At 37.7% G+C, this 20,151-nt stretch overlaps 2 protein-coding genes across 3 annotated transcripts in view; one reads left to right on the forward strand and one right to left on the reverse strand.

Annotated features, from left to right (window-relative positions):
* The window catches only part of pnkp (polynucleotide kinase 3'-phosphatase), an 11,624-nt gene extending 11,150 nt beyond the window's left edge, over window positions 1–474 (reverse strand). Inside the window, exons 1-2 of one of the 2 annotated variants that reach the window (XM_014014972.1) lie at window positions 369–474; window positions 101–245 (exon numbers count right to left, since the gene is read on the reverse strand). In XM_014014972.1, the coding sequence (XP_013870426.1) occupies window positions 101–221 (121 nt within the window). In that variant the 5' untranslated portion in view covers window positions 222–245; window positions 369–474. The remainder of the gene's footprint in view (window positions 1–100; window positions 246–368) is intronic. The other variant, XM_014014973.1, reaches the window with a different exon arrangement.
* Window positions 475–1,226: 752 nt separating this feature from the next.
* Window positions 1,227–15,494, forward strand: LOC106522113 (TRPM8 channel-associated factor homolog). Its single transcript, XM_014014974.1, has 13 exons — window positions 1,227–1,267; window positions 2,047–2,119; window positions 2,240–2,980; window positions 5,389–5,605; window positions 5,739–6,030; window positions 10,299–10,600; window positions 10,742–10,916; window positions 11,071–11,165; window positions 13,404–13,614; window positions 13,968–14,204; window positions 14,499–14,722; window positions 14,831–14,944; window positions 15,061–15,494. Exons 3-13 carry the CDS (start codon window positions 2,334–2,336, stop codon window positions 15,301–15,303), a joined length of 2,757 nt encoding a protein of 918 aa, XP_013870428.1. The 5' UTR covers window positions 1,227–1,267; window positions 2,047–2,119; window positions 2,240–2,333; the 3' UTR covers window positions 15,304–15,494.
* The last annotated feature ends 4,657 nt before the right edge of the window (window positions 15,495–20,151 follow it).

A 20,151-nucleotide genomic window follows, 5' to 3' on the forward strand; every position in this document is an offset into this window, starting at 1 on the left:
TATATATATATTGCCAAGAACATGGATGTAACATGAATTTTAAGAAATAAAATCAAAAAATAAAAACACAAGTTAAGAATCAAGCAAGCGCGAGTCTCACCCTGGTGTCTGGAGCATTTTTTATCTGTGACCCCTGTCTCTGGACCCCGGCCCAGAATCACAGCTCGTCCATCCTCCAGAGGAATCACGGACCCAGAAACGCCAACCAGAGAACACGACATTTAACCTGCTCCTTCACCGCCTGGCTTTAATGGTTTAGAAGATAAGGGAAAGTTTTTATTACTCAGATTTTCTGCGTGGCCCCGTCTGTTTTAAACAATGTCGTATTCATCTAGCGAGCATTTGTTTTGTTTTTATCTAAAACAAACCTTAAAATTTTGGTCTACAGAGCTGAGTAGCCGCGGTCCGTCGACAAAATACGTTCGTTCAGAAACGGTGTCTCCGTTAAAAGTTCCGCACTGCCTCTGTGCATAACAGGGGAACAGATTGTAACAGGTGGTTAAAATATTTTGTTCCCCCATCCTAACTTTGGCAAAAAATAAAAAAAATAAAAATAAAAAAAAATAAAAAAGAACAAATGTTATGAAAATCACAGGATTTCTTGTTGATGATGAGGGGAATGAACACAGTTAAAAAACTTGCAGGTAAATGACTTTGTTTCCATTTCACAGAGGGGGAACAGATTATATCAGGCAGCTGAAATATCCATTCTCTCCTCTTCTCCCCCCATATCTTCGGGAAATAAAAAGCAACTGTTTCCAAATTCTCAAAAATTATGTGTTGTAGCACACTAGACATTTCCTTAATCCAGTAATCTGTCATATTTTACATTAGAACGGGATTGACCAAAAAGTTTACACTCTGATTTTTAGGAAGTCTTTATTTTTGTGCCCTGCTATCAGCCATGGCTTCCCTCCTCCTTTATCAGAAATGAAAAATGATGAATGCACACTATTGTTGACTTTTATTTGTCAGGCTGAGACAAAAGCTGAAAAAAAAAAAAGATCGATTCTCTTCGCGTTTAAAATAACACAAAACAGCGTAAAAAGACCTCCACACAAGACCTCGTTTATTTWTGTRWGWMTTTTTATTTTGATAGCTGCCGATTAAACTGAAMGTTACAACANTGACATGATTATAYGAGTMGTTTTTACCGAGAMATCGATCAGAAGCGCMGTGAAAATGGTCAKATCMGCCGGATCCACCTCTCTGGCTGCAATGCGCGCTCCCGACACAGGGGGAACAGACTTCCTCAAGACCTGAAAAGGTGAGTTACATATTTCAACTCTATTGTTGTGTTGACTCGTGTAGACATTGTATTAAACTGTATTTTTAATGAAATTGTTTTCTATAACCACTAGTAGGGAAAACATCATATTTTTGAACACTGGGCATGCATTACCACAGGGTGTCTCCTACACGCCCTAAAGCTGGTCTCCTATTAAAGAAAATATCTGCGTCAAAGGTCCAGGTCTAAAATCCACCCTTATGATAAGTGTTTATTGAAAAGCAGGTCCAAATTTGCCTGTCTTCCTTTCAAAAGTGCAGAACATCATGAATGTGGGAAAGGTTGCCAAATACAGTCCTGCAAAATAATGTGCATGACCAACAAAAGGACATGAAAATAAGCCACAAACTTAAAAAAAAAAAAAAAAAAAAAACCCTCAGAAAAAAACTACATGGCTTGTGGGTTAATTATATGCATTACATTATTGTGTTTTTTTTTTCTAAATTATTTTATTTTTGTTAGAAACAAAGAAAAAAGTGCACGTTATAGGTTTCTTTATTTTATTGACCAAATTCCAGCTCATATTATCACCAGCCACACGTAGTAGCCCACATGATGAGCAGGTTTTTCATGCAGCGTGGCTCAGGGTGTGTTACACCCAGAATGGTGTGGTATTGTTTTTCACACGGCCTTTCCTTGGGGCTGTACTCTAAAATCGTCTTCTCATTGTAATTGTTCTTAGAAAGGCACTCCCCTCCCAGGTTTTTCGGCTACTAGTTTGTTTAAACGTACAGGTTCTCTCTGCCCTTTGCATACAGGAGTGGGACGCTTCAAGTGTCGGGTTGTTCACATCTCAGCAAACTTCACCTGGAACAGGATACAAACGCCGAGGTATTGTGTTGTGTTGTTGGTTGGGGCAGAGAAAGAAATAATATTTGTCTTTGGAGCAGCTCAGTGCTGTGTTTATGTGATTGTCACGAGTAGCTTTTGTATTTGTCTTTTTTTCTACAGGACTGACAGCCTGACACAACTCACCCATTATAGAACAACGTTATCCTGCTATCTTATTTCCCCTTTAATATTTCTAGTTTTAAGTAATCTCACCATGTCTGACCAGGCAGTCCAAAGAGATCATGAAATTGCCTACATGTCTTTAATGCAAGGTCTAAAACAGCTGGACTTCCGTGGCCCCAGTGTACCCAGCGACCTGGTTCTGATCGGAGACCATTCCTTTCCTTTAGCCATGAACAGCCAAGGCCAGGTTCTGATGGCTGCCTCTCTGTACGGCAGTGGGAGAATTGTTGTCCTCGGTCATGAGTACTACCTGACTTTATTTCCTGCTCTGGTGGAGAACGCCCTGAAGTGGCTGAGAGGAGATGGATCAGACAACCCTTCTGTAGCCGTGCACAGAAACGTCCAGGCCGTGGCTGACAACCTCAGCAGGTCCAGCTTCCAAACAGAAGTGGTGGGATCCTTTAGTAACGACCTGAAAGCTGCTGTGTATGTGACAGATGCATACAGCGTGGGCGCTGACCCGAAGGACCTGGTGGCGTTTCTGAAAGCAGGAGGGGGAGTGCTGATGGCGGGTCAGGCGTGGAGCTGGGCTGCAGATCACCCAAAGGAGAACACCTTGTTGAATTTTGATGGGAACAAGGTGTCTGGTGTTGCAGGGGTCTACATCTCTGATCGTGTCGCTGAAGTGGAAAACCTTCCTGTGTACCCGCAGATCCCATCATCCTATATGGCTATAGTGTAAGTGTACACTTTTTACATTTTATTATGTTTAAGATGCATTCTTCTTTTATACCTAAAGAAAGAAAACACTTTGACAAAAGATGGTATTACTAATACTGACATCTTGCACCTCAGTTTGTAATTTCAGTGTAAATAGCTATGATGGCTAGTGCCGTTCCCTCACAGCAATGTGTCTGATTTGCCTGACAAACTTTCTGTGTGGAGTTTGCATGCTGACCCATGTAGAGATCAGGTCAGCATTTCATGCAGTTGATCACATTATTGTTTTTTCTTTTGTTGTTGTTTTTTTACAGAAGCTTGAACATGATATTATGATCACAGGAACTGATATAAAATGATTTAACTTGTAGAACACAAGTCCATTGAAGTTGGGATGTTTAAAACAAAAATAAAAACAGAATACAAAGATTTTCAAAAACTTTACCCTATAATCAGTTGAATACACTACAAAGGCAAGATATTTAATATTCAAACAGATAAACCTTATTTATTTATTTATTTTTTGCAAATATTCACTGATTTTAAATTTAATGCCTGCAACACATTACAAAAACGGCTGTGACAGGGGCAACAAATGACTGGAAAAGTTGAAGAATGCTCCAAAAACCTGTTTGTAGCATTCCACTGGTAAACAGGTTAATTGGAAACAGGTGAGTGTCATGATTGGGTGTGAAGGGAATTATCTCTGAAAGGCTCAGTCAGAAAGCAAAGTTCACCATTTTGTGAACAACTGTGTGAGCGAATAGTCCAACAGTTTAAGGACAACATTTAGAATTTAGATATTTCATCTTCTACAGACTGCAGTCTATAAAATCATCAAAAGATTTAGAGAATCTGGACAAATCTCTTCAAGTAAGCAGCAAGGCTGAAAACCAGCATTAAAGACTCAACCTTCAGGCAGCACTGCAGTAAAAACTGACATCATTCTGTAACAGATATCACCACATTTTAGAAAACCATGTCAGAGTGAATACAGTTCATCTCTACATCTACAAGTGCAAGTTAAAGCTCTATCCTGCAAAGCCAAATCTACAACACCCAGAAACACCACTGGCTTCTCTGGACCTGTGATAATCTGAGATGGACTGAAACAAAGTGTCCTGTGGTCGCACGAGTCCGCGTTTCAGATTGTTTTTGGAAATCATGGACATCATGTCGTCTGGGCCGAAGAAGAAAAGGACTGTCCTATTATTATCTGTGCAAAGTTGAGCCAGCATTTCTGATGGTATGGGGGTGCATTAGTGCTCAGTGTTGGTGGATAACTTGCACAGCTGTGATGGCACCATTAGTGCTGAAATCTACTGACAGATTTTGGAGCAACATGCAGTATGCTGCCATCAAAAGCCAAGCCTAATTTTAGGGATGTCCTGCTGATTTCAGCAAGACAATGCCAAGCCTTATTCTGTATGTGTTACAACAGTGTGGCTTCATAGTAAAAGAGAGCAGGTACTAGACTGACCTGCCTGCAGTCCAGACCTGACTACCATTGAAAATGTGTGGAGCATGAAGCACAAAATACAACAACGGAGACTCCAGGCTGTTGAGCAACTGAAGTTGTTCATCAAGCAGGAATGGGAACGAATTCCACCTACAAAGCTTCAACAGTGTCCTTAGTTCCCAAATGCTTGTTGAGTGTTGTCAATGGTGTAACACAGTGGTAAATATGACCCTGTCACAGCTTTTTTTGGAACATGTTGCAGGCATTAAATTCAAAATAAATGAATACTTACAAAAAAGGTTTACCTGTTTGAACATTAAATATCTTGTATTTGTAATGTATAAAACTGAACAGAAGTTCAACATGATTTACAAATCATTTTGTTTTGTTTTTATTAATGTTTTACACAACGGTGGGGTGAGGCTTCCTAATTGTTGAGTGTAAAATATTCTTGGACAAAAGCATATCTTGCTACTACATCAGCTAGACCTTCATGCCGACTATAAATCCATCTTAACACTGCCCGAGGACAAACTGACTGCATTTCATCACTTTACTGCTGTCTTTACTTGCTTTCCTTTCTATGTTTGTATTTGTAATTATTGCTTTCATTAACATTTTTTTTTCTTCTCAAAGAAATTGCACCTGGATCAGTCATTCTGTGTTGTTGTCACTTTCTTGTCCTCTCTGATCCTAACCAGTCAAAGCATATGGCTCTATATAAATATACAGTTGTACCTTTTGATAGTAATAATTTAAAGAAAATTGACTTCCATAAGAATATCTTAAAATTTGCATCCTTTGTGTGTTTACATAATCCCAAAGTATTAGTTGTCAGTTAAAGTCATTAACTCTTTGTTTTACACTCAACAAACAATCTAAACACAAAATGACACATTAATTATTATTATTATTATTTAAATTCCATCTTTGTCATTCATTGTATCTTCTCCTTTCTTTAATACAGGACTGGTAAGGATTTTGAGGATGACTTGCAGTTTTTACTCCAGGGGGTATCAGAGTTTAACCTCCCAGATGGACTAACTGCCTCTGAGGTTCTGGTCCATGGCCCACTTGCCTTCCCAATCGGTACAACAGGCAGTGGACAGGCGTTCCTGGCTGGAGCCTACTATGGCCAGGGCCGGGTCATCGTGGCGACACATGAAGGACTTCTGTGGAACGAGGTGCAGTTGTTAACATTGTAGAAATAGAAAGTGATTTATACTAAGACAGTTTTAAGGAAGTTTGAGAAATATTTTTTAATAAAATAAAAATTTCTGGCTTTTTTTTTTTTTAAATTTCCTGCTTTTAATCTAGAACCTTGCTCAGTTTTGGAACAATGCCATTCACTGGCTGGACGAAGGCCGCAGGGGGGTCATTGGTGTAGCACCGGACAATGCCCTCAACATGCTGTCCAGATCGGGTCTGCAGTGTGAGACAACAGGCTTCAAACCAGACCTGAGTGTGTTTGTGTGCACAGCGTACAGCGATGACCGTCTGGAAGAAATCCAAAACTTTGTAGCCGAGGGCGGAGGCCTTCTGATGGGTGGACATGCCTGGTACTGGGCACAGACCCATCTTGGGCAAAACCCACTAACAGAGTTCTCAGGTAAGATTACAAGAATAAAGAAATTATTATTTTAATGTATTTCTTTAAAAGAACAGTATTTATTAATCAATATTCTTTGAATATAATTGTGCCAGAATTAGCAGAACAGCTAAATTTCATCTGTTGTCTTGAGCAGATAAAAAAAATTGTAAAGTAAGTACACAAAACAAATACAACAATCGATTAAAACAATTCAACAAAGCATGCAAACGTCACACACTGCAAGGTACACAGTTAAAATATAACTATTTTACAGATGAATACGTGACTGATTTTCTTTAAGCCATACTTTGTTTCCTTTTAAAAATGAAATAACTATCACAGTCTCTAATATCTTCTGGTTGTCCATTCCATTAGTGTGATTGACGTCACCTTTCACCCAAACTCCATTCTCTGTCTTGCTATCACAATCCCCTCTAGTCTGAGATCTAGTGTTTATTCTGGATTTGGACTTCTGAATAAAAAAGTCTAGAGGTGGAGGAGCACATCCAAGGCCCTAAGACTTAAATTACAGAAACGTTGATCATTTTTGAAGTCCAAATCTTGTACTTATTGATATTAGTTGTGAACATAAGGTTTTCTGTCTTTATTGTCTTTTTGAAGAGAGACTTGTTTCATTTTAATACATTTGCTGTTGTATGAGACCAAGATATGAAATAAAAAGATGTATGAGAAAAAAATGCATGCACACATGTGAAGTAAGAAATGGTCTAATGTGACAAAAATTTGCCAAGTTGAATTTTATTAAATTTGAAGTCGTCTTAATATGTTGCGTAACAGTAAGATTTGAGTCAAACAGAACACCAAGGTACTTGTTCATTAACTTCAAGTTTTTTCAAATTTTTATTCATTTCATTAAAAACAAACAAAACATTTCACACACAACAAAACGATACAAAATAAAATAAAATGACAGGCAGCAGCAGAAGAAAAAATTCTTATGAAATCTGCTCCTTTTTTAAAAAAAATAAATATTTTAAACAATGATAAACCAAATAAAAACAAAAAATTCACCTCCTCAGACAGTAACTAATACAAATTAAACAATTTCATATTTCTTTAACAAATTTTCCTTGATCGTTTTCTTAAAGTAATTAACTGATCCAATGCTCTTATAGTCTTCCTCCAGATTATTCCACAGTCATATCTTTTACTGAAGTGCATCTGTCCTTCAAATTTGCTCTGATTTTCGGTTTAACAAACATTTGTAATCCCTTCAAATTATAGCAGCTTTCCCTCTTAACAAAATGTGATTGGATGTTTGACGGCAACACATTTCTATGAGCCTTATTCATAACCTGCAGAATGTTATAACTAACTAACTCATGAAATTTCAACAATTTTAATTGATGAAACAATATGTTGGGTGTTAGTAATTCTTTCTTGTAATAATTCTTATGGCTCTTTTTTGTAAAATAAAAATAGGATTAGTAATGGTAAAACTTAAGTTACAATATGTGTTCATTGTAGAAAAATGCAGCTTATGCTAAGTGAAATTAACCTGTGTGGGTAGCTGGGGGCACCAAACATAAACGCTGGATTTTCTAGAACACAGGACGTTCTAAAAGAGGAAGTAGATCCCATATCACTTTGGATTGGACAACATGTCTGACCTGAGGTAGAATGTGTTTTTTGTATTTATCAAGATGAAGATAAATGTGTCTAACTTGTGTTAGTTTGGTAGATAATTGTTAAAGGACTATGCTCGATGCAGATGTAAAATGATCCACAGATGTTTTCCTGAACTGAGAATATCTCACTGTAAATAAAGTTGCCTATAGATAAAATGAAATGTTTGAGAAATGAATGAAGAAAATCAAAACGAAGACAAAGCATATCTGCAGCCTTTCATGCCACAGTTTTGAACTAAGATCATGTTGAAAAATGATAGAGTTGTAGTCGTTTTTAGTCAAACATTTAGCATAAAGTTTTGCACAATCTCATGCGATACTCTCAGAGTATGTGTTGTGAATAACTCACACCTACTACATCAAATTTTAGCACAAAATCTGTACAATTAACTGAAGTATAGCCATTTGTGTATAGGGTAATGGTGATTAGCTGTGGTGGCCATCTTGAATTGGACTGACTCCAAAAAAAGCTAAGTGATTGTAGTTGTACATCAAGTTTCATTCAAATTTGTCTAGGACTTCATTAGATATTTTGACACAGGAACACACAATCAAAAGTATTATGGCCCATATTTCAGTGGTGGGCAATAAGATACTTTTTGGCAATTTTTGATAAATGGCAACCAAATAAAGGGACTTGCTTTAGGTGAGAGAGTTGGGGTAGACCTCTCCAGGGTAGATACTGCCTGTTGTATAATGGGCACCAGCAAACCTACATGAAAAAGCAGGTAAAATGGATGGATGGATGGATGGATAGTGATGAAGACATTAAAGTGCATGTGACATAAAATTTTTGTGGTCAATATGAATGCACTTTTGGAAGTGATAACGTATTGCAAAAGCAATTTCACACCACCGAGATGAACAGTTGTTGAGATGTTTGCATGTGAAGAAACGGGAAGTGATGTCAAAGGGGAATGTGTGCATGTGGACAGAGCATTGCTACAATGGCTAACAACACAGAAAGCAGGGAATCTTGTTTCTTTAGGTAATTTTAGTCCCTATAAGAGAGAGCTGAAGAAGAGTCAGAGTTCAAAAATATTGTTTCCATAAACAAAGACCAGGGAGTTTTCTTTCTTAAAGAGTTCCCCTTTGATGTCACTTCCTGTTTCACTTTAGATGAGCCAAATTCAAAGGAAAATAGGCCAGTTATGTGACAAAATGGGTGAAATTGTGTGTTTTATGCCTATTTTCCTAAATATGAAGGTATTTTCTTTGACTTTTTGTAATTGAAGAATAGGCATGTCACAGGCACTTTAAATGGGCAAGAAAGAAATTACAAGAACCCAGAAAAGGCCCAAGATGTTTAGATGCCACTGAGGAGCATAGATGTTACAGCTTCACTTAAGTATTAAAAGTAAAAGTACTTGCTTAATGTATTCCCTAATGGTCTACAATATCATGAAGTGTGCCTACTGTATGTATATTTTAATACATCAATGGTGCCATTTTAGTGAAAAATGCTGCAGATAATGCATAGTTTTGTGTTTACACTCTGTGACACTGTTCACACTTGTGATTCTGTGCATCATCACAGATTGTGACAACAGCTGCAGAAGATGTAAATTCACCACCAACCTCCTCTATCAAATCTCAACAAGTCATTTTTTGAACCAGTTAAATAAGGCCATGAATGGCACATTTCCTCCGTGGTGGAAACCATTGTGGCCATGCTGATGCTCTGATTTTTTTATGAAGGAGGGTGTAATGGTACTTTCCTGCTTTGTTCAATGGACCAATTACTGTACAGCAATCCCCCCTCTCGCCACTGATTATTTTCTAACAAAAAAAAAATAAATCAAATAAACCACAAATAAAATAAAATGAAATAAAAACTAAATCGACATGACATGAATGTACTTTGTAATTCAACGCACTACAGAAATGTAGTGGAGTAGAAAGTACAGATACCTAATGTAAAATGTAGTGGAGTAAAAGTCAAAAGTACCCATGATGAAATCTACTTAAGTAAAGTACAGATACATGAAAAATGTACCCATGATGAAATCTACTTAAGTAAAGTACAGATACATGAAAAATGTACCCATGATGAAATCTACTTAAGTAAAGTACAGATACATGAAAAATGTACCCATGATGAAATCTACTTAAGTAAAGTACAGATACATGAAAAATGTACTTAAGTACAGCAAGAAAGTACTTGTACTTAGTTACATCCCACCACTGGTAGTGTCATTCACAACACATGCTCCACATGCAGATTATGTGAGATGTCGCAATTTTGTATTAAGTGATTATAATGTTAATTTTAAGGTTTGATCAAACTGACTACAACTCCTTCATTTCTCAACACAAATATTCTTAGTCTAAAACTCTAGCATGAAAGACAGTTGATACTATACGCTCTTTGAAGGAATATGGGAACTTTTATTTATTTAACCAAGAACTAAACCCCAAAAAAGCATTTAGGAAATTAAGACACTTAACAATTCAGTACCTAGTAGAACCACCTTTAGCTTCGATAACTGAGAATGATCATTTTTTTATATAGCACACATCATTATGAAATAATTTTTATCCCTTTTTTTTTAGGTTTACTTATTTTATTGAAGCTTCATGACGTGTTCATGCATAGCTGTTCTTATAACCCCACTAATTTGTTACAATGTTGCTCAGGGAACAAAATCCTGAACAAAATGGGTTTGAGCCTGTTGGGGGCAACGCTTTCCGGAGGTGTATACAAGGCTCCTGTTCCCAGCCAGGCTATGAAAAACACCTACCACTTCCGTCACCTTCTACATCGCTTTGCCAGACATGTAACTGTGGGTGAAGAACTCAGCAAACATGAGGAAGAACATCTCAAGAAGCTGGGTACCGACTGTGCCACCTACTTGAACATGAAAGCTCATAACTGCAGCTCCTACACACAAGTAGTGGCCACACTCACAGATGTCTTAAAGAAGTCAGGTCTGCCACAGGTGAGCATACAGGATGAAATTTACACATTTTAAAACATGTTTATGGAACAACACAAAACTATAGTGGTTGATGCTTTTTTGAACATGTAAACCAGAGTTTATTATACCTCAACCCTTAATTTCCTCATTTTCATTGCCAAGGTTAGTGACTCCTGTCCCATCACAAGTCCAAAAGACCACCTTCTTCTCAGCGTGGGGACAGAGGTTTATAAGGTTTGCCCAGATCCAGATGCCCTTCTGCCCCACCTCATCCAGGATAACCCACTGCTGCCAGTTGTCTACAACCACAAAATCAAGATCGATGTTAACACAGGAGGTTGGGATTTTAAATATGAATGTCACATGAATGATTGTTGAAACTCATGTACACTATATAAATCTGTTTGAGCTGTTACTTCATTGGTTATATTAACACACATAAGGTATTATTAACTTTACAGTGCATATGTGTTTGTGTGTGTGTTTAACAGGTGGGGAGGAGTGGATCAGTACAGGTCTCTATCTCTCTCCTGGTATGAAGACCTACATCTCCATGCCTGCAGAGATTGTCAGTAATGGATGGCAGGTACTATTACACAAAGTCAGATGATTATTTACTCTGTTGTTTTTGATGTTTTTGTGCTCCTGAACAAACCCGTGTATCCAACCAGCCATCTCAAACCCCAGTACAACTGACATCATGTACTTTTACTTACCTTTAGTTCTTGCCAATGACTTTCTGGTAGGTTGGTGATTGCAGGAATGCAGCTCTAAACATATACAGTGGTTTGCAAAAGTATTCATACCCCTTGAACTTTTCCATATTTTGTCACATTACAACCACAAACATAAATATATTTCACTGGAATTTAATGTGAAAGACCAACACAATGTGGTATACAATTGTGAAGTGGAAGCAAAATTTTACATGAATCAAAACATTTTTTACAAATAAAAAACTGAAAAGTGCGATGTGCAAAATTATTCAGCCCCCCTGAGTCAATACTTTGTGGAGCCACCTTTTGCTGCAATTACAGCTGCAAGTCTTTTAGGGTATGTCTCCACCAGCTTTGCACATCTAGTGACTGCAATTCTTGCCCATTCCTCCTTGCAAAACAGCTCAAGCTCAGTCAGATTGGATGGAGAGCGTTTGTGAACAGCAGTTTTGAGATCTTGCCACAAATTCTCAATTGGGTTTAGGTCTGGACTTTGACTGGGCCATTCTAACACATGAATATTCTTTTTTTAAACCACTCCATTGTAGCTTTGGCTTTATGTTTAGGGTCGTTGTCCTGCTGGAAGGTGAACCTCCGCCCCAGTCTCAAATCTTTTGCTGACTCCAACAGGTTTTCTTCCAAGATTGCCCTGTATTTGGCTCCATCCATCTTCCCATCAACTTTGACCAACTTCCCGGTCCCTGCTGAAGAGAAGCACCCCCAGAGCATGATGCTGCCACCACCATATTTGACAGTGGGGATGGTGTTTTCAGAGTGATGTGCAGTGTTCTTTCTCCGCCACACATAGCGTTTTGCATTGTGGCCAAAAAGTTCAATTTTGGTCTCGTCTGACCAAAGCACCTTCTTCCACATGTTTGCTGTGTCCTCAACATGGCTTCTGGCAAACTGCAAACGGGACTTCTTATGGTTTTCTTTTAACAATGGCTTTTTCCTTGCCACTCTTCCATAAAGACCACATTTGTGTAGTGCACGACTAATTGTTGTCCTGTGGACAGTTTCCCCCACCTGAGCTGTGGCTCTCTGCATTTCATCCAGAGTCACCATGGGCCTCTTGGCTGCCTCTCTGATCAGTGATCTCCTTGTTCGGCCTGTAAGTTTAGGTGGACGGCCTTGTCTTGGCAGGTTTACTGTGGTGCCATACTCTTTCCATTTCCGGATGATGGATTGAACAGTGCTCCGTGAGATGTTCAAAGCTTGGGAAATCTTTTTATAACCTAAGCCTGCTTTAAACTTCTCCAAAACCATATTCCTAACCTGTCTGGTGTGTTCTTTGGACTTCATGATGCTGTTTGCTCTCCAATATTCTCTTAACCAACATCTGAGGCCGTCACGGAGCAGCTGTATTTGTACTGAGATTAGATTACACACAGGTGGACCCTTTTGAGTCATTAGCAGTCATCAGGCAACTTCTGAATGCAATTGGTTGCACTCAGGGAAAAGGGGGCTGAATACTTTTGCACGTCGCACTTTTCAGTTTTTTATTTGTAAAAAATGTTTTGATTCATGTAAAATTTTGCTTCCACTTCACAATTGTATACCATTTTGTGTTGGTCTTTCACATTAAATTCCAGTGAAATATATTTATGTTTGTGGTTGTAATGTGACAAAATATGGAAAAGTTCAAGGGGTATGAATACTTTTGCAAACCACTGTATTTTAATACTTTTGTGTCCTTATTTATTTACCTACTAACTTTTTGTGAGTAGTGTATCTCACAATACTTAACTTTTTACAACATTCACTCAATTTCTTCTCATTTTGACTCGTGTAAAAATGATTTCTAAATACATCAGGATGAATGTGATGTAACAGAAAGACTAAATGGGACTGAAGGATCGTACCTGTTTTACAGTAACAGTACTGCAGGAAATCAGAGTTATACTAATGTGTCCATAATTATCAAAAAAGCTGACAAAGTAAAACAAGTAGTTGCTCTTTTAGGACCAATTAGAATTCAGAAATTTAGGGATTTTATGGATCTCATTTCCAAGTGTGTGTGTGTGTGTGTGTGTATATATATGTGTGTGTGTGTATATATGTGTGTATATATATAAAATAAATGAATAATTTTATTATGTTTTTTCTAGATTCAAATTGGCTGTCAAACAGATCGACTCCACGCTGAAGAGCTGAAGAGACCTCCACGTGTTCATGAGCGATTTCCTGTTACCTCAGAGATGATCCAGGTGTGGAACTTGTGGGGAGGACTCATCTACCTGGTGGCTCCACCCCAAACACAGGTGCAAGGAGTGGAGGCCACTGTGCAGATGGCTGTTCCTGCGCCCTATTATAAATCAGGTGTGTTTACAGAGGAATGTATGTCGCTGTTTGTTCTTGGCTCTGAGGAAGAAAATCTTATCCTACTTGGTGACAAAGATGTGTTTTTTGAGAGCAGAAACAAAGGTTTTTGTAAAAAAAGTATACTTTATATGATATGAATATGTTTTCTTACATTTTTGATTCAGAATTAAACTACTTATACGCTATAATTGGACCTGTATTAAAGTAGTGCTTATGTCACATTCTGGTGTAGCGATAAATAATAATTTTAAAGATGTCTGTACTAAAAGTTCAGATTTTTGTTTGGTATTTTTTAATATCTGTATGATAATTAATTGTTCTATTATGACAACATTTGTGTTCTCCCCTAGGTGTGACAACTGAAGCTGATTGGTTGTTGCTGCGTACAGCTCCTTCACCCTGGGCAGAGTTAGAGTTTGACAACATCATCCTCACTGTACCATCGGATGCTGTAAGAAACCTAGAGCGTCCTGATGAGGTGGCGTCCCTGTGGAATGACATCATGAGGGCCATTGCTGACCTGGCTGCCATACCACACAAGTTTCCTCGGAAAGAGCGATTTGTAACGGAGGTGCAGATTTCACATGGTAGGTGTTTCAGTGAAACTGCAGAGAACTTAGTCAGCTTGAATTCAGTTCCACACCTGCTAACATACAACCACTCTGTACTTTTCTTCATCAATATGTAGGTAAAGATAAATAAAGGCAAATATGCAGACACTGCCACCAAGAGGATGGGCACACTCATATCACCACAGAAGTTTTTTTGTTACACTGCAGTGTATACTAATATCCTCATCCTGACGAGTCTCTCACCCCCCACCACAACCAAAAAATAAAAAGCTATGTATTTTTTTCCTTCCTTATTGTTTTTCTGTTCAGGTTGGATGCATGCAGGTTATCCCGTCATGGCTCATCAGTCTTGTGCATCTGAGCTGCTCAACGTTGAAAATGCAAGAACTAACGGCATTTGGGGCCCCGTCCATGAGCTCGGACACAACCAGCAGAGAGGCTGCTGGGAGTTCCCGTCACACACTACAGAGTGCACATGCAACCTGTGGTCAGTGTACGTGCATGAGGAGGTGCTGGGCATCAACAGGGCAAAGGTAAACTCACAACCAGAAGATATTATCTGTTTTTTGGCTCATTTAATGTGATCATTTTTAGCTTTTTGGAGGCATCAAAGTTACACTGATTCACTTTGATGAATGTAGGCTCATCCAGCTATAACTGCAGAAGAACGAAGCGCTCGAGCAAAGAACTACGTGGCAGGGGGCAGACAGCTGAGTGGCTGGGACATGTGGGTGGCTCTGGAGACTTATTTGCAGGTAAGAAATTTATACTTTGTAAAGAAACTTTAAATTACAAACAAAACAACTTTTCACATTAAAAAGAATGTGATCCAAATTATGCTTTTGGTTATTTTTTTTCACTGTCTTCAAAGCTCCAGGAAAGGTTTGGTTGGGATGCCTTTAAGAAGGTGTTTGCTGCCTACCACAGTATGAGCAACTTTCCTGGAGACAACAAAGGAAAGATGAATCTGTACGCTGAGACTTTCTCTCAGACTGTGGGCTTGAATCTGACTGGATTCTTCAAAGCCTGGGGATGGCCCATTGAGGCAGCTACTGAGGAGAAACTGTCCAGCCTGCCTCCCTGGTCTGATCACCCCATGGTCCAGTATGGCTGAGCATCAATCAGCTATGGATTAAGGAGCATCTGTTACCAGTTTCATTGGATGGGTTATGCATATTTTTGGAAATTTAGTGAAGTTCTCTTGTTGCTTGTTTCTGCCCTTTGACAATGATTTTCTTTTGAAAGATTATAATAAATAACAATTGCTCTATTATAAAGTATTTCAAATTAAAATGGTCTCTGTAAGTTTGGCTTGTCTGTTTTGTCATTCAGTATAATGGAATCAGCCTTGTCTGTTAGGGAAACATATTAGGGAGTATTTAGGGAATACTGTTAGGGAGGAGCATTTTGCAGCTAATTAAAGTAATTTATACCCAGAAGACTGAGCTTAAAACAAGCATTTCAGTAATCTAAATTGCTAAAAATTGGCATAGGTTCAAAGGTTATACAACTCAATTTAAATGCCAGTGACTTTAAGATTAGATTTTAAATCATGAAAAATGAAAATTAGACCATATTAAATTGCTTGAATAGCACTGCATAAAACACTTAAAATATGAGTCACTGAATATCTTGTGTTTTGTTTAAAGTTTAAATAGCCTTTCTATGCAGAAGTACCAGTGTGTATAATGTGTATAACTGTGTGAATGCTCATTACTGACCTCTTTGAACATTATTAGTTAGATTCTGACAAATTTGCTCATTTTTAATATGAGAGGAGTATAATCCTGCAAAATGTTTCTGCCTGATGGTTGCTGAGTGGTTGATCATATCAAAAATAATTCCACACAGATTCAGTAATTTGATCTCCTAGATGAATGAATGAATGAATGAATGATACCTTTTTTTATTATCCCAGTTGATGAACAGAAACACAATTGAATCTACATACATTTCTGGAGCATTCCCTGACAAAATATACAGAAACAACCTGAAACTTTTCTCTGCTTCAGTTAAAACATGTAATACACAAAGATGTCAAATACAAGCAGACATCACTGACGGACTTCACTTTCTGTCCCACGCATTATTGCGCGCCGGATCCAGTAGGCGGCGCTAAACATTTGCGTAACGACGTGGCTGCGTCTATTTAAACCTTTAACTTTATACAGTGTTGAATCAATGTTAATTTGTATGCGTTATGGATTTTTACAAATTGTGAAAATGTTGTTTACTTTGTTTGGTCTGAAACTAAGCTGTTGCGTAACCGCGGTCCGTCGTCAAAATAAGTTCGATGTGAAACGGTTCCTCCGCCAATGTTCCTCCCTAATTTGGGCACGACCACTACACGCGAAAAGGTGAAGTAAAGTATATATTTCGTTGTTGACTCGTGGAGAACATCGCATTGTTTCAGTTATAACCCATGTATAGTCTAAATATTTATAACTTTGTCGAGTGTAAATTTTTAATGTTGGGGGAAACAGTGAGTCATTTATTTTGCTACTCCACCCAGTGACATGTCCGCTGCTTTTATGGCGAATATGGATGCGGTTTATTTATTTATTTTTTTTTCAACTTGTGTACTTAGTTGGTTCTTATGCTTTTCGGCATACATTTTCTGCATGTTCAAGACGAAAGAGAAACTTAAATGTGTGGTGTTAAGAAGCACTTGTAGGTTACTGTTTATTTAAAATATGTACATGTTTTGTCTTCCACAGTAAACTGAGTTTTATTTAGAAAGTGTTTTTTCGCATTGTTAACATGCCCAGAAACAGACAAAAGACAGCAGCACATGAAGTTGAGCTACTTAAATATTTGCAAGTGCATTGAAAACGCATATTACCATAACTGAGAGTCGCTCTTACCAAAATAAGTATACTTTAAGTACATTATTAAGTATACTAAAGTATATAAAAGTGATTTTCCCTAGATGTACTTTTGTTTACCAATACACAGATGTAAGTATACTGCAGTTTACTAACAAGTAAACTTCTTGGGACTAAATTGGTCAACCTTAAGTTTATGAAAGTATACTGAAAGTATTTTTTTTAGGTATACTATTAGTTTACTTATAATAAACTTAAGTATACATTAAGTTTATCAAAGTACAATTGAATGTAAACTGAAAGTAATCTTCTGGGTATACTAAAGTAAAGACATTAAAAGTTTAGCCTACTGCTAGTAAACCTCTAGTGCCATTTTATTATTTAAAAGTACACTTAAGTTTACTGAAAGAAACATTTTAGGGTTGCTGTTAGTTCACTAAATACCTTTTAGTTCACTGTTTAGTGTATAAAATACATTTTCCAGTACACTCCAAATAACCTTATAGTTATACTTCCACTGTACTTTTAATGCAGAGTAAAAAATAACGGAAAATTTGACAAAAATAGATTCAGATATTTTATTTGACTACACCAAACCGTTCCAGTCAAATTAAAACTGGCAGCACGATGGCTCAGTGGTTAGCACCGACGCCTCACAGCAAGAAGGTTTTGGGTTTGATTCCCGGTTCGGACTTGGGGTCTTTCTGTGCAGAGTTTGCATGTTCTCCTCGTGCTTGTGTGGGTTTTCTCTGGGTACTCAGGTTTCCCCCACCTCCCAAAACATGTACAAAAGTTTGCCTTCAGGCCCAGGCCTCCCTTGAAAAAGAGATCTGAGATCTCAATGGGACTTGCCTGGTAAAATAACAGTAAATAAATAAATAAATAATAAATAAAACTCATTCTGACCTTGGCATGCATTTCATAGAACAGTCCACTGAAACAGAGCTTTTGTTCAAATGTTCATAATGTTTTGCACCAGCTTGCTTGTAAAACAGGACATCTTGAAATATATTACAAATAACTTTGAATCCCCAGCACTCCAAAAGGGTTTTAATAAGGGCAGAAAAGGGGTGCATTTCAGCTACATGCTGTCATCAGCTTAGTGCAGACCTCTGGTCAACAGCGAGTCTATAGAGAGATCAAAGGGCATCTAAGCCAATCAGGGACAAGTTGGGCAATCAGCCCAAAAGAGAGACATCTGTGATAAATGAGAATAATCACTGACAAAATAATAATGTACAACAGTCCATCATGTTCCATCAAATATGAATACATGAAATTACAAAAGTCAAAGAAAGCAGTTCAACACCAACTCCTCATTAAATCCTCCAGGGTTGACTGTCTGTAAAGAGTGGATCCAAAATGCTTCCCTTTGTAGTTTATCTCTGTCACCTCCTCTTTTAAAAGCAGGCAAAATGTCTATGTCTTAAAATTTCAAGGAGAAAATATGCTCCTAATGCTGGTGATTCCTACTTTTTAATTATTTAGAACCAGGCACAGTTTTATTCGTCACCTTTTTTTTTACATTGGAGTTGTGCACGCTACTTTTTTCCTCTTACAAACAAAGCAGTCCGTGTGAAAATCAGTGTACTACTACTTCATTTTATCTTGGCCAAAAGTTTAAACCAAAGTATAGACTACATTTATAATTTTAGCATGTTTTGAGTGAAAGCCAAGCGTAGTGAAAGATAAACTTGGTTAAGTATATCTCAGATTAGTACCTAAAAAGTAAACAATTTTTAAAAGGAAAAAAAAATTGAATAGGTCCTCTGGACGGGTTCTTCTCTAATGAAACGTTTCGTCTCTCTTCCAAGAGACTTCTTCAGTCTGAGAGTTTCAGGCAAAATTCAGGCTTTTAAGTCCTGCCTCCAGGTGACTGATACTCACATCACATGGCTATGGTTCACAGGTGACTCATACATCACATGGCTATCATAAACAATTTTTAGTTTAAAATTAGTATACATGCTGCATAAACTGTTTGGTAAAGGTCATTTTTTGTGATGAAATCAGCTACACTTGTTAAAAAATGTGTAAACAATAATAGAAATTCTGATTGATGATTTTTTCCTTAGATTTCAAACTTTATTCATTTCTTAAAAAAACAAAAGTAATTCTATGTACAATAAAAAGAAAATTCAAATAAAATTAAAAGAAAGGCGGCAGAGAAGAAAAAATCTAATTGTGTCTGCCCCTTTTTCCTCAAGTATAAATTCAAACAATAATGATCTTCAGTTAACAAATTAACATATATATATTTTTTGCTTGATTCATGTGCACATTTGATTTGTTTTAAAGAAACTGCTGCTAAAAACTTTAAAAAAATATCAGTGAATCCCAGTTCTCAGAATAGAATAAAATAGAAAGTGGAAGAGTCTGGCATTTTCACCTGCAGGACCCTGGCCGGCATCCCACTAATGAGCTCCAGGGTTTTAAGAGGCTGCTTGGAGGATCTTCTTCGCTGGAACATTTCTCACATTTGTTAATGTTCGTTGCCTCTAATCTTTGAAGTAATGATGAACAAATGAATCTTCTCTGAAGCATTTAAGTTTGCTTTGAAAACGGTTCGTTTCTCAAAGTTTTCCAATCCTTTGGTGCCGTCTTGTGGCCAAAAGTATGAAAAGCTGCTTGAAACAATGAACAGCTTCATCAGCACTTAGTTGACAGAGGTGCTGGATTCATTTTTGAGGTGGTGAGTGGTGTCATCACTTTGCACTCTCTGTGATCAGACACGTTACATTTCGCCACACAGCTGTTTCAGTGGCTACTTCCACAGTCATCAGATCTGGAAAAGCTTGCAACAAAAGTCTTTCCTTTGAAAAGGAAAATAAATAAATAAAAACAAAATGTAACAAACTGCAGTCAGGCAGGAGTTCTTTTGTCATAGAGAAGTGTAGATGGATATTTCTCTGTTTATCAGTAGCGGCTCGTGAGCATAATAATTAGTGGGGCAGACATTAATTTCCTGAATCAATATCAACGCGAATGTTACAATTTGTGGCATGTTTTCTGTGGATAAAGATGGATGTTAATTTCTCAATCAGTTAGTTAGTCAGTCAATCAGACCGTCCATCATTAAACAGAGGTGGAGGCCTCCGTTTTCAGTTGTCCCCCTCCTATAGTGCTGCTATTGCCAG

This window comes from Austrofundulus limnaeus, unplaced genomic scaffold, assembly GCF_001266775.1.
Source record: "Austrofundulus limnaeus strain Quisiro unplaced genomic scaffold, Austrofundulus_limnaeus-1.0 Scaffold121, whole genome shotgun sequence".
Classification (NCBI taxonomy): Eukaryota; Metazoa; Chordata; class Actinopteri; order Cyprinodontiformes; family Rivulidae; genus Austrofundulus; species Austrofundulus limnaeus.